Source organism: Pleurodeles waltl, chromosome 4_1, assembly GCF_031143425.1.
Source record: "Pleurodeles waltl isolate 20211129_DDA chromosome 4_1, aPleWal1.hap1.20221129, whole genome shotgun sequence".
Classification (NCBI taxonomy): domain Eukaryota; kingdom Metazoa; phylum Chordata; class Amphibia; order Caudata; family Salamandridae; genus Pleurodeles; species Pleurodeles waltl.
The window spans coordinates 208858922-208874265 of record NC_090442.1 but is presented as its reverse complement, the minus strand read 5'-3'; the positions used below and the strand labels follow the sequence as shown (position 1 = coordinate 208874265).

At 45.0% G+C, this 15344-nt stretch overlaps 1 protein-coding gene across 1 annotated transcript in view; it reads right to left on the bottom strand.

Moving 5' to 3' along the window:
* The window catches only part of LOC138287583 (sodium- and chloride-dependent GABA transporter 1-like), a 596565-nt gene that overhangs the window by 297469 nt on the left and 283752 nt on the right, over positions 1-15344 (bottom strand). Inside the window, exon 3 of the mRNA XM_069228141.1 lies at positions 13487-13618. Within this exon, the coding sequence (XP_069084242.1) occupies positions 13487-13618 (132 nt within the window). The remainder of the gene's footprint in view (positions 1-13486; positions 13619-15344) is intronic.

Genomic DNA, 15344 nt, shown 5'->3' with positions numbered 1-15344 from the left:
AAAGCAGTCAGGTGAGTCCTTTGGGCATCCAGGCAGTTCTTCTTGGCAGGATGCAGGTTCTGGTTACAGGTTTCTTCTCCAGGAAGTGTCTGAGTTTGTAGGGGCAGAGGCCCTGTTTATATACCCAAATGTGCCTTTGAAGTGGGGGAGACTTCAAAGAGTGGCTTAGAAGTGCACCAGGTCCCCTTTCAGTTCAATCCTGTCTGCCAGGGTACCAGTAGGGGGTGTGGCAGTCCTTTGTATGAGGGCAGGCGGCTGGGAGGGCACCCTCCCAGCCCAGGAAGACCCATTCAAAATGCAGATGTGTGCAAGTGAGGCTGAGTATCCAGTGTTTGGGGTGTGTCTGAGTGAATGCACAAGGAGCTGTCAACTAAACCCAGCCAGACGTGGATTGTAAGGCACCAAAAGATTTAAGTGCAAAGAAATGCTCACTTTCTAAAAGTGGCATTTCTAAAATAGTAATATTAAATCCAACATCACCAGTCAGCAGGATTTTATATCACCATTCTGGCCATACTAAACATGACCTTCCTACTCCTTTCAGATCAGCAGCTACCACTCCAACAATGTATGAGGGCAGCCCCAATGTTAGCCTATGAAGGGAGTGTGTAAAAACGAATTTAGGAGTTTTACACTACCAGGACATGTAAACTGCATAGGTACATGTCCTGCCTTTTGCCTACACAGCACCCTGCCCCATGGGTTTTCTTGTGGGATATATATTTCTATATACATATTTATCCCCTCTGTATATTGACAAAGGGGTATTGAGATTTGGTCCAGATACAGTGGGATTACCAGGTCTCCCCTTATTGCTGTAGACTATGGGTTACCTAGAGCATACCTTAGGGGTGTCTTATATGTAGAAAAAGGGACGTTTTAGGCTTGGCAAGTACTTTTAAATGCCAAGTCGAATTGGCAGTTAAACTGCACACACTGGCCTTGCAATGGCAGGCCTGAGACAAGGTTAAGGGGCTACTTAAGTGGGTGGCACAATCAATGCTGCAGGCCCACTAGTAGCATTTAATCTACAGGCCCTGGGCACACATAGTGCACTCTACTAGGGACTTATAAGTAAATCAAATAGTCCAATTGGGTGAGATCCAATGCTACCATGTTTAAAGGGAGAGAGCATATGCACTTTAGCACTGGTTAGCAGTGGTAAGGTGCGCAGATTCTAAAAACCAGCAAAAACAGTATCTAAAAAGTGAAGGGAGGCAGGCAACAATTTAGGGGTGACCACCCTAAGGCTGTCAAGTCTAACACCTACCTCATTCATATTCATGACATAGGTTTCTTTGTGACCCATGAGGAATCACTAATTTAAAATGAAAACATTTCTGCATTTAGAATAGTGATTACCAAATAGCAATTGGAGCAGTTAGCAAGGCTTTTCTTAAGTATTGTCTTTAAATAACACAATTTATGGCATATTTTGGATAACATGAATGGGGTCTATGAGAATCTATGAGAAGATTGGCTCCAACAATCAATATCTTGAGGACTAAAGATATATGGAAAGAAAATCACTTGTATTTTGCTTTGTTATAACTTGACAGATGGACATCTCTAGTGCACAGACTACACTGTCTTTGAGCAGAAAACGCATACATGTAGGTTATGGAGTCAATCAATGCCAATCAAATGGCAAAAGTTACTCAACAGAGTCAATCAATGTCATAACCAGTCGTGAATTATAATAAGCATGCGTTTCCTGCTGTTGCTAATTTATTAATGTAAGAGTGGGTGAAAAAGCTTCAGTCAATGTAAACATGAGCCTCCAATATATTTTATGTTGCTGTCCAGCAATAGCATTTGAGAAAAGAGAGGTATTGCATAAGCACTTCATTGCTCAAGGAATTAAGACTTGCACTAGAGCTGCCAATTTTTGTCTTAATGCTAGAAATGTATTAGTGCTAAATTGTGGCTAAATATTTTCATTAAGCTTTTAAAAATGTATCTGGAGCTTCACTTAGCAATCAAAATGATACACTCTGGTAAGTGATTGTATACTATTCACTAGGGCAACTTGTTATGCTTTAGTGCTGCTGTGAGAAGGTAGCCTCTTTCTAGCCTTGTTACCCCCACTTTTGGCCTGTTTGTGAGTGTATGTCAGGGTGTTTGTCACTGTTTTCGCTGTCTCACTGGGATCCTGATAGCCAGGCCTCAGTGCTCATAGTGAAAACACTATGTTTTCAGTATGTTTGTTATGTGTCACTGGGATCCTGCTGGTCAGGACCCCAGTGCTCATAGGTTTGTGGCCTATATGTATGTGTCACTGGGACCCTGTCACACAGGGCCCCAGTGCTCATAGGTGTGCATGTATGTGTTCCCTGTGTGGTGCCTAACTGTCTCACTGAGGCTCTGCTAACCAGAACCTCAGTGGTTATGCTCTCTCATTACTTTCAAATTGTCACTAACAGGCTAGTGACCAATTTTACCAATTTACATTGGCTTACTGGAACACCCTTATAATTCCCTAGTATATGGTACTGAGGTACCCAGGGTATTGGGGTTCCAGGAGATCCCTATGGGCTGCAGCATTTCTTTTGCCAGCCATAGGGAGCTCTGACAATTCTTACACAGGCCTGCCACTGCAGCCTGAGTGAAATAACGTCCACGTTATTTCACAGCCATTTTACACTGCACTTAAGTAACTTATAAGTCACCTATATGTCTAACCTTTACCTGGTAAAGGTTAGGTGCAAAGTTACTTAGTGTGAGGGCACCCTGGCACTAGCCAAGGTGCCCCCACATTGTTCAGAGCCAATTCCCTGAACTTTGCGAGTGCGGGGACACCATTACACGCGTGCACTACATATAGGTCACTACCTATATGTAGCTTCACAATGGTAACTCCGAATATGGCCATGTAACATGTCTATGATCATGGAATTGCCCCCTCTATGCCATCCTGGCATAGTTGGCACAATCCCATGATCCCAGTGGTCTGTAGCACAGACCCTGGTACTGCCAAACTGCCCTTCCTGGGGTTTCACTGCAGCTGCTGCTGCTGCCAACCCCTCAGACAGGCAGCTGCCCTCCTGGGGTCCAGCCAGGCCTGGCCCAGGATGGCAGAACAAAGAACTTCCTCTGAGAGAGGGTGTGACACCCTCTCCCTTTGGAAAATGGTGTGAAGGCAGGGGAGGAGTAGCCTCCCCCAGCCTCTGGAAATGCTTTGTTGGGCACAGAGGTGCCCAATTCTGCATAAGCCAGTCTACACCGGTTCAGGGACCCCTTAGCCCCTGCTCTGGCGCGAAACTGGAGAAAGGAAAGGGGAGTGACCACTCCCCTGACCTGCACCTCCCCTGGGAGGTGTCCAGAGCGCCTCCCGTGTGCTCCAGACCTCTGCCATCTTGGAAACAGAGGTGCTGCTGGCACACTGGACTGCTCTGAGTGGCCAGTGCCACCAGGTGACGTCAGAGACTCCTGCTGATAGGCTCCTTCAGGTGTTAGTAGCCTATCCTCTCTCCTAGGTAGCCAAACCCTCTTTTCTGGCTATTTAGGGTCTCTGTCTCTGGGGAAACTTTAGATAACGAATGCAAGAGCTCATCCGAGTTCCTCTGCATCTCTCTCTTCACCTTCTGATAAGGAAACGACTGCTGACCACGCTGGAAGCCTGCAAACCTGCAACATAGTAGCAAAGACGACTACTGCAACTCTGTAACGCTGATCCTGCCGCCTTCTCGACTGTTTTCCTGCTTGTGCATGCTGTGGGGGTAGCCTGCCTCCTCTCTGCACCAGAAGCTCCGAAGAAATCTCCTGTGGGTCGACGGAATCTTCCCCCTGCAACCGCAGGCACCAAAAAGCTGCATCACCGGTCCCTTGGGTCTCCTCTCAGCATCACCGGTCCCTTGGGTCTCCTCTCAGCACGACGAGCGAGGTCCCTCGAATCCAGCGACTCTGTCCAAGTGACCCCCACAGTCCAGTGACTCTTTAGCCCAAGTTTGGTGGAGGTAAGTCCTTGCCTCACCTCGCTGGGCTGCATTGCTGGGAACCGCGACTTTGCAGCTACTCCGGCCCCTGTGCACTTCCGGCGGAAATCCTTCGTGCACAGCCAAGCCTGGGTCCACGACACTCTAACCTGCATTGCACGACTTTCTAAGTTGGTCTCCGGCGACGTGGGACTCCTTTGTGCAACTTCGGCGAGCACCGTTTCACACATCCTCGTAGTGCCTGTTTCTGGCACTTGTCCTTCAGTGAGGGCTCTTTGTCTTGCTCGATGTCCCCTCTCTCTTCAGGTCCAATTTGCGACCTCCTGGTCCCTCCTGGGCCCCAGCAGCGTCCAAAAACGCCAAACGCACGATTTGCGACTAGCAAGGCTTGTTGGCGTCCTTCCGGCGGGAAAACACTTCTGCACGACTCTCCAAGGCGAGAGGGATCCGTCCACCAAAGGGGAAGTCTCTAGCCCTTTTCGTTCCTGCAGAAACCTCAGCTTCTTCTGTCAAGTCGAAGCTTCTTTGCACCCGCAGCTGGCATTTCCTGGGCATCTGCCCATCTCCGACTTGCTTGTGACTTTTGGACTTGGTCCCCTTGTTCCACAGGTACCCTAGATTGGAAATCCACAGTTGTTGCATTGCTGGTTTGTGTCTTTCCTGCATTATTCCTCTAACACGACTACTTTGTCCTTAGGGGAACTTTAGTGCACTTTGCACTCACTTTTCAGGGTCTTGGGGAGGGTTATTTTTCTAACTCTCACTATTTTCTAATAGTCCCAGCGACCCTCTACAAGTTCACATAGGTTTGGGGTCCATTCGTGGTTCGCATTCCACTTTTGGAGTATATGGTTTGTGTTGCCCCTATCCCTATGTTTCCCCATTGCATCCTATTGTAACTATACATTGTTTGCACTGTTTTCTAAGACTATACTGCATATTTTTGCTATTGTGTATATATATCTTGTGTATATTTCCTATCCTCTCACTGAGGGTACACTCTAAGATACTTTGGCATATTGTCATAAAAATAAAGTACCTTTATTTTTAGTATAACTGTGTATTGTGTTTTCTTATGATATTGTGCATATGACACTAAGTGGTACTGTAGTAGCTTCACACGTCTCCTAGTTCAGCCTAAGCTGCTCTGCTAAGCTACCATTATCTATCAGCCTAAGCTGCTAGACACCCTATACACTAATAAGGGATAACTGGGCCTGGTGCAAGGTGCAAGTACCCCTTGGTACTCACTACAAGCCAGTCCAGCCTCCTACATTGGTTGTGCAGTGGTGGGATAAGTGCTTGAGACTACTTACCACTCTTGTCATTGTACTTTTCATAAGAGAAAAATATACAAAACAAGGTCAGTGTATATACACATAGCCAAAAAGTTTTGCATTTCCTCTTTTCACTCTTTTCTAAAGTGCTGAAAAGTACTTCTAAACTTTCAAAAAGTTCTTAAAAGTTTAAAAAGTTTTTTTCTGTCTTTCCAAAAAGTTCTGAAAACTTTTTTCTCTTTTTCTATCACTTTAATTCTCTCTAAAAAATGTCTGGCACAGGCCAAAGTGTTGATCTGTCCAAACTTGCATATGACAACCTTAGCTGGAAAAGAGCAAGGAGTCTCTGTATAGAGAGAGGTTTGAGTGTAGGGAAGAATCCTTCCTTGGAACTGTTACTTAACATGCTTAGAGAACAGGATAAGGCCATAGGTGCCCCATCTGTTGAAAAAGTACCTAATAGTTCCCAATCTGATTCAGGGACTCCCCCAGGAAAAGATTCAGGAAAGAAACTTCCTAGCCTGCCCATTACTAGACAATCTAGCATAGATGGTAATGATGATGAGCCACACCAAATAAATAGTGTTGTCTCACATCATAGCAAAAGCATTTATTCTCACCATACTGGTAGTAATGTTTCTGTAAACCAAGCTGTTAGGGTGCCTTCTGTAAGGGACAGGTCTCCTTCTGTTCATTCCCATCATAGCTCTGTTTCTAGAAATGTCCCTCCCACCAACCCTGATGACAGAATGTTAGAGAGGGAACTCAATAAGTTGAGGGTGGAACAAACCAGACTGAAGCTTAAAAAGCAACAGCTGGATTTGGATAGACAGTCTTTTGAATTAGAGAAGGAAAGACAGAAGTTGGGTTTAGATACCCATGGTGGCAGCAGCAGTATTCCCCATAGTCATCCTGCAAAAGAGCATGATTCCAGGAATCTGCACAAGATAGTTCCCCCTTATAAGGAGGGGGATGACATTAACAAGTGGTTTGCTGCACTTGAGAGGGCCTGTGTTGTACAGGATGTCCCTCAAAGGCAGTGGGCTGCTATCCTATGGCTATCATTTAGTGGAAAAGGTAGGGATAGGCTCCTTACTGTGAAAGAAAATGATGCCAATAACTTTACAGTTCTTAAGAATGCACTCCTGGATGGTTATGGCTTAACCACTGAACAGTACAGGATAAAGTTCAGAGAGACCAAAAAGGAGTCTTCACAAGACTGGGTTGATTTAATTGACCATTCAGTGAAGGCCTTGCAGGGGTGGTTACATGGCAGTAAAGTTACTGATTATGAAAGCCTGTATAACACAATCCTGAGAGAGCATATACTTAATAATTGTGTGTCTGATTTGTTGCACCAGTACCTGGTAGACTCTGATCTGACCTCTCCCCAAGAATTGGGAAAGAAGGCAGACAAATGGGTCAGAACAAGGGTGAACAGAAAAGTTCATACAGGGGGTGACAAAGATGGCAATAAGAAGAAAGATGGTGAAAAATCTCAAGATAAGCATGGGGATAAGGGTAAAACCAAAGATCCCACTTCAAATCTTAAACACTCTTCAGAGGGTGGGGATAAAACAAATTCTTCCTCTTCTTCCCAACCTGCACACATTAAAAAGCCTTGGTGCTTTGTGTGTAAAAACAGAGGCCATAGGCCAGGGGATAAGTCCTGTCCAGGTAAACCCCCTGAGCCGACCACCACTAATACATCAAGCTCTAGTGCCCCTAGCAGTAGTGGTACTAGTGGTGGGACTGCTGGCAACAGTCAAGCAAAGGGTGTAGTTGGGTTCACTTATGGGTCCATAGTACAAACTGGGGTAGTCAGTCCCAAGACAGTTTCTATCACACCTAGTGGCACTGGCCTTGCCACACTGGCTGCTTGTCCCCTTACAATGGATAAGTACAGGCAGACAGTTTCAATAAATGGTGTTGAGGCCTTGGCCTACAGGGACACAGGTGCCAGTTTCACTTTGGTGACTGAAAACCTAGTGCCTCCTGAACAACACATCATTGGACAACAGTATAAGATTATTGATGTCCATAACTCCACTAAGTTTCTTCCCTTAGCTATAATTCAATTTAGTTGGGGTGGAGTTACTGGCCCTAAGCAGGTGGTGGTATCACCTAGCTTACCTGCAGACTGTCTCTTAGGTAATGACCTAGAGGCCTCAGGTTGGGCTGATGTAGAGTTTTATGCCCATGCAGCCATGCTGGGCATCCCTGAGGAATTGTTCCCTCTCATTTCTACTGAAATGAAAAAGCAAAGGAGAGAAGGCCTGAAAACTCAGGAACCCTCTCCATCAACAGGTAAAAAGGGTATCACAGTATCCCCTAACCACCCTACCATTCAGGATACCATTCCTGTGGTGGGAGAAACCTCTCCTGGGGTGGCACCTGTTCCAAGGGAATCATCAGTTGGCAAAACTGCACTCCCTGAGGTGGAAGTACCTCTCTGTGGGATAACTAACATTGGTGAGAAAAAGAGCACCATTTTAGTTAACATGGAGCATCCCTCCAACCCTCCCAGAGAAACTTTAGTGCAGAAACTCTGCACTGCCTCACAACACTTAGGACAGCATCCCTGCCCTAGTGTGGAGCTGATAGGACAGCATCCCTGCCCTGCTCCAACCCAAGAGAAACAGCATCCCTGTTCTCTCTTCCAGCCATATGGACAAAGTTTTTGCCCTGCTATGGCTTTTCTGAGACAGCATCCCTGTCTGGCATTTCCATCACTACAAATAGGTTCAGTGGACAATTCCCACTGCTCTAAACTAAAACTTACTGATAGAAACTCTGAAAATACATCTTCACATTGTTGCTTAGCTAAAAAACTTCAAACAGGGTGGTTTACATCCCCACAGGGAAGTAACCATATAGTGGATGATAAAGGGAGTAACCAGTCTATTGCAGAGCTACTCTCTACTTATCACCACTTAGACAATAAAGTCTCAACTGGCCAAGGTTAGCCTTATTGTCCTTCGTTTGGGGGGGGGGGTTGTGTGAGAAGGTAGCCTCTTTCTAGCCTTGTTACCCCCACTTTTGGCCTGTTTGTGAGTGTATGTCAGGGTGTTTGTCACTGTTTTCGCTGTCTCACTGGGATCCTGATAGCCAGGCCTCAGTGCTCATAGTGAAAACACTATGTTTTCAGTATGTTTGTTATGTGTCACTGGGATCCTGCTGGTCAGGACCCCAGTGCTCATAGGTCTGTGGCCTATATGTATGTGTCACTGGGACCCTGTCACACAGGGCCCCAGTGCTCATAGGTGTGCATGTATGTGTTCCCTGTGTGGTGCCTAACTGTCTCACTGAGGCTCTGCTAACCAGAACCTCAGTGGTTATGCTCTCTCATTACTTTCAAATTGTCACTAACAGGCTAGTGACCAATTTTACCAATTTACATTGGCTTACTGGAACACCCTTATAATTCCCTAGTATATGGTACTGAGGTACCCAGGGTATTGGGGTTCCAGGAGATCCCTATGGGCTGCAGCATTTCTTTTGCCAGCCATAGGGAGCTCTGACAATTCTTACACAGGCCTGCCACTGCAGCCTGAGTGAAATAACGTCCACGTTATTTCACAGCCATTTTACACTGCACTTAAGTAACTTATAAGTCACCTATATGTCTAACCTTTACCTGGTAAAGGTTAGGTGCAAAGTTACTTAGTGTGAGGGCACCCTGGCACTAGCCAAGGTGCCCCCACATTGTTCAGAGCCAATTCCCTGAACTTTGTGAGTGCGGGGACACCATTACACGCGTGCACTACATATAGGTCACTACCTATATGTAGCTTCACAATGGTAACTCCGAATATGGCCATGTAACATGCCTATGATCATGGAATTGCCCCCTCTATGCCATCCTGGCATAGTTGGCACAATCCCATGATCCCAGTGGTCTGTAGCACAGACCCTGGTACTGCCAAACTGCCCTTCCTGGGGTTTCACTGCAGCTGCTGCTGCTGCCAACCCCTCAGACAGGCAGCTGCCCTCCTGGGGTCCAGCCAGGCCTGGCCCAGGATGGCAGAACAAACAACTTCCTCTGAGAGAGGGTGTGACACCCTCTCCCTTTGGAAAATGGTGTGAAGGCAGGGGAGGAGTAGCCTCCCCCAGCCTCTGGAAATGCTTTGTTGGGCACAGAGGTGCCCAATTCTGCATAAGCCAGTCTACACCGGTTCAGGGACCCCTTAGCCCCTGCTCTGGCGCGAAACTGGACAAAGGAAAGGGGAGTGACCACTCCCCTGACCTGCACCTCCCCTGGGAGGTGTCCAGAGCTCCTCCAGTGTGCTCCAGACCTCTGCCATCTTGGAAACAGAGGTGCTGCTGGCACATTGGACTGCTCTGAGTGGCCAGTGCCACCAGGTGACGTCAGAGACTCCTGCTGATAGGCTCCTTCAGGTGTTAGTAGCCTATCCTCTCTCCTAGGTAGCCAAACCCTCTTTTCTGGCTATTTAGGGTCTCTGTCTCTGGGGAAACTTTAGATAACTAATGCAAGAGCTCATCCGAGTTCCTCTGCATCTCTCTCTTCACCTTCTGATAAGGAAACGACTGCTGACCGCGCTGGAAGCCTGCAAACCTGCAACATAGTAGCAAAGACGACTACTGCAACTCTGTAACGCTGATCCTGCCGCCTTCTCGACTGTTTTCCTGCTTGTGCATGCTGTGGGGGTAGCCTGCCTCCTCTCTGCACCAGAAGCTCCGAAGAAATCTCCCGTGGGTCGACGGAATCTTCCCCCTGCAACCGCAGGCACCAAAAAGCTGCATCACCGGTCCCTTGGGTCTCCTCTCAGCACGACGAGCGAGGTCCCTCGAATCCAGCAACTCTGTCCAAGTGACCCCCACAGTCCAGTGACTCTTCAGCCCAAGTTTGGTGGAGGTAAGTCCTTGCCTCACCTCGCTGGGCTGCATTGCTGGGAACCGCGACTTTGCAGCTACTCCGGTCCCTGTGCACTTCCGGCGGAAATCCTTCGTGCACAGCCAAGCCTGGGTCCACGGCACTCTAACCTGCATTGCACGACTTTCTAAGTTGGTCTCCGGCGACGTGGGACTCCTTTGTGCAACTTCGGCGAGCACCGTTTCACACATCCTTTTAGTGCCTGTTTCTGGCACTTGTCCGGGTGCTACCTGCTTCAGTGAGGGCTCTTTGTCTTGCTCGACGTCCCCTCTCTCTTCAGGTCCAATTTGCGACCTCCTGGTCCCTCTTGGGCCCCAGCAGCGTCCAAAAACGCCAAACGCACGATTTGCGACTAGCAAGGCTTGTTGGCATCCTTCTGGCAGGAAATCACTTCTGCACGACTCTCCAAGGCGAGAGGGATCCGTCCACCAAAGGGGAAGTCTCTAGCCCTTTTCGTTCCTGCAGAAACCTCAGCTTCTTCTGTCCAGTCGAAGCTTCTTTGCACCCGCAGCTGGCATTTCCTGGGCATCTGCCCATCTCCGACTTGCTTGTGACTTTTGGACTTGGTCCCCTTGTTCCACAGGTACCCTAGATTGGAAATCCACAGTTGTTGCATTGCTGGTTTGTGTCTTTCCTGCATTATTCCTCTAACACGACTACTTTGTCCTTAGGGGAACTTTAGTGCACTTTGCACTCACTTTTCAGGGTCTTGGGGAGGGTTATTTTTCTAACTCTCACTATTTTCTAATAGTCCCAGCGACCCTCTACAAGTTCACATAGGTTTGGGGTCCATTCGTGGTTCGCATTCCACTTTTGGAGTATATGGTTTGTGTTGCCCCTATCCCTATGTTTCCCCATTGCATCCTATTGTAACTATACATTGTTTGCACTGTTTTCTAAGACTATACTGCATATTTTTGCTATTGTGTATATATATCTTGTGTATATTTCCTATCCTCTCACTGAGGGTACACTCTAAGATACTTTGGCATATTGTCATAAAAATAAAGTACCTTTATTTTTAGTATAACTGTGTATTGTGTTTTCTTATGATATTGTGCATATGACACTAAGTGGTACTGTAGTAGCTTCACACGTCTCCTAGTTCAGCCTAAGCTGCTCTGCTAAGCTACCATTATCTATCAGCCTAAGCTGCTAGACACCCTATACACTAATAAGGGATAACTGGGCCTGGTGCAAGGTGCAAGTACCCCTTGGTACTCACTACAAGCCAGTCCAGCCTCCTACAGCTGCTCGCTTCCTCCTCAATACTAACATTGTTCTCGTGTTAAGTTGTGAAGGTCTATTTTTCTCAACTAGTTTAAAGAATAGACACAATGTATGGCGCTATCTTTAGTAACCCATATATCTCACCTACATAGGCATCATTTTGTAATGGTTGTGTCAATTTGAATATATGTATTTATATAGTAGATTTCAAATGCATATTTTAGTTTTCATATGAGCTTGAATAATCATGGATTTTAGATTCTGTGAACAGTCCAAGTTTTTCATTGACTGTAATGATTTTAATAATCAATACAGTTGCAGGGTTGGCTTCTCCGCAATGGCGGAGGAGCATCTCCCCACTGGCTAAGAGCCAGCAGCAGAAAAATAAAACGATATTTGAATATCGACGGACGACAAAAAAACATGCACACTTATGTTTCTCCAGCCCGGCAGTGTACACAGCTGGACTAGAGAAAGTGTACAAGCCCCGGGGATGTGTCTGAGTGGCAGTCACTGCCGCTCAGACCAATCCTGATGCTGCTTACATGCTATGTTTAGCATGTAAGCAGCACCAGGATTCCTTGGAGCGCTGGGACACCAGAACAGGAAAGGGGGTCGAACGAGGTAGTGGGAGTGGATGGCAGCGGTGACAAATGGTAAGTTCTTTTTTTATTTATTTTGAATGTATTCCCGCCTTCCCCGGTCCCCTTTGTCCCTCCACCCCTACCCTTGATATCTCAGGCAGACATCACTGTACAGTTGTAAAAACAATACTACAATACTGCAAAACTCTGTATTTTGTTGTTTTTCTTTTTATGTATTTTATTTATAATGTTTATCTTATGTTGGATTTTAGGTACATAAGAGGGTACCTGATTTTTTAAAAAGTTACACAAAGAAACAATGTTTTCCCACACAATAATAATAATAATCATCTTTAACAGTAGTACCTAATACTGCAGTTTTTATCCTTTTTGAAAGCTGTGAATAAACAATACTATTATCACCCATTTCAACAGTACTACAGTTATCAACCTTGGAAGGATGAAAGGTTGAGACAATCCTATTGGACGGCAACTCATGACTCACCTTGAGTGGAATAAATTTGGAATGGCTTTTATTTTTTGTGTAAATAATGGGAAAATCCTAAGTAGCTTCTTCATGATTAAGTCTGAGGGTAACATATATTGTTCCCTCATTGGCTATCATGACAGATATAGAAAGGGAAACTCAATTTGAGAGAATTTCATAGCCTTACAAAAGAGCACAGCCTTCCACCTTGTTACTCTATATGGCCATGGAACTCCTCCATGTCTTGTAATATCTTTATAATGTACAACAGGGGTAAGTGATCCCTTATATAATAAATAATGAGATCATGAGCAGTCCACGTACAGAAGAAGTTATGGTTACCATGGCAGGACTTTATGTTATTACAATTGTGTGATGTTTTAAATATATTTGTGAGGTTTCATTCAAACAAATGTTAATGTGTTATGAGCATAATTTACCACTAAGGTTTTTATTTTCTATTAACTGTATAGTTCAGCTACATTCTACACGGCCACTATCCAAACTTATCAAAGAAGACAACTCTTGTTGTGCTTGGTCTTCAACTGTGTGTACTTGGGGATCACAGCAGTGCCTGACTGACAGAGGAATACTACAAGGTGATACACATTTTTTAAACAGAACATTATGTATCAAATTGCATAACATGTAGAGAAAATGTATCTAAGATGCCCATAGCCTTGTAAATGTCACTAACTAGGACACATATAATGGGAATGGATGCTTGTCATATATTGAAACAAATATATGTACTCTAACAGAAAATGTAAATTGGCAGGTAGACCTTTCAGATATGGCATGAGAGCTATACCCATACTCACAGGGGGAATTTATCAGAGCATTTAATTTGAGCTTTCCTTAAAAGGACCATACAGTGCATGATGTCACAATACATCTCAAAACAGAAGCAGATAGCATCAAACAACGGAACATTCAAGAAAATCCCTATTGTTGGTGATTTGGGATTGGGTTTTCTTCTATACCCTGGATGGCCCTTTTAAGAGATGATTTAAGAAACAGATAATCTTGTTTAAAAATGTAACAGCATTTAAATAAAGCAAAGAGCTTTGTGGATTTACCTTTGAACATCGGTGCCAGTTTCCACACCCCAAGTCCTCCTATAGAGGTGTACTGGCCAAGAGCAATCTCCAGCAGGAAGAGAGGGATCCCAGCAAAGATCAGAGTCAAAACATATGGAACCAGGAACGCACCTGACGAAGAAAAAAAAATACAAAACAAGTCATTACTCTCACTACAGGTTACATTGTGAAAAAGGCCTATGAGAACCTTACTAAAATCTGCTTGTACACGATGTGTCGAGCCACAGTGCAAGTGTTTACCTTCATGCATTTCCCTTGCTTTAAGGGCCAGATGTATATAGCTTATTTGATTTTGCAAATGGTCAGAATTGCCAATTGGGCTGCAAAAAAGCTTTTTGGTATGTGCACTCATCATATTTTAATTCAGTAACATGTTACCAAATAACAATTTGTATTTGCTACCAAATGCTGATTTGTTATTTGCAAGCTAGCTTGGCTGATGAGGGGTGAAACCCCGAAACCGGTCCCAGGATGCTTGTTTCCAGTCCAGGGAAGACCTGGCCTGGCAGTTCGGGCTGGACTGTTCCCATAGGGAACAGGGTCAAGACTGATTTGCATATGGCTGGGTCCAAACTGGAATGGCATGGGCAGCAAAAAAAGGATGGATTAAACCCAGATCTGTGACTGGGGGTGAGTGTTGCATTGTCAGCACTCCGTCCATCATCATTTTGTTTTGTTATTTGGAAGAGGCATCCCTTCCATCCAAATACCGAATCAGAAGGGCAAGCATTAATATTTTGCAACTGAATTTTTATCGCAAAACAGTAATACTTTACCCATTCACAAATGGGTAGGAGCCCGCACTGGGCCCCTTCCCCTCAGAGAATGTTAAACAAAATCATTTTTAAGAGAAGGTAGTAGTCCCACGGACCATTGCCTACTCTTAAAAAATAAAACTTAAGTGTTTTCTTTTCTTTTTTGAAACGCACCCCATTTTCCTTTAAGGAAACGATACTGCATAAAAAAAGATTGGTTTATTAAAACGCAATAACAGACATGGTGGTTGGTTGACCCCCAACAGGCCACCATCCCTGTGATGGAGGCAATTTATAGTGGATCGAAAATTAATTCCTCCTTAATAGTCAAGGGGAAGGTTGATTTGCTATCCACTAGGAATCGCTATTTTAAAATACAAACTGTCAAACATTAGGAACAGCGATTTCCTAATCATGAATCGGATATAATCACAATTAGGAAGTCGCTATTCCTAATGTTCATACTTATGGGTAATTCAGCTGCAATTTGTAAATATTTAAACAGATAATGGACAAGCCTCCCTTGCTGTCAGTGTTGGCCCCATTAAAATCCTGGAATCGACAGAAAAGCAAAGTAAATAGCAGCAATTTTGTTTCCACTGTATCTGGTTGGATAAAATAGGTACACTTTTAACCCTACTACCATTTCACATTGTAATGTCAAGTTATATATTAAGATACCGTCTTCTTAGATGGTACGCTGCACTACAATAATTGTCTCTACTCACACATGTTTCTCTTCATGCCCTATACTTTCACATGTGCTGGCACCATGTAACCAATTTACGAGGTTTCTAAATTTGCTCACTTTATACTGTGTAGTGTTTCATTCTTCTGTAAACGAACCTGTATACATAACGTAACTGTTGTTGCTGTGCACCACTCCTGGCACTTTTTGAGCCGCTGTTGCTAAAAAGTTACTTCTGCACAGAGTAGACCTTTATACACTCTCTGCTACTACTGGCCTGGAAGTGCTACTGTCAGGTCCTAGTGATCCTAGTGTGGATCTTGCAGCTCACATATAGGCCTGACTTTGTTAGTATTTGCCCTTTCTCTACCTGTCTAGCTTTTCCATTGACCTG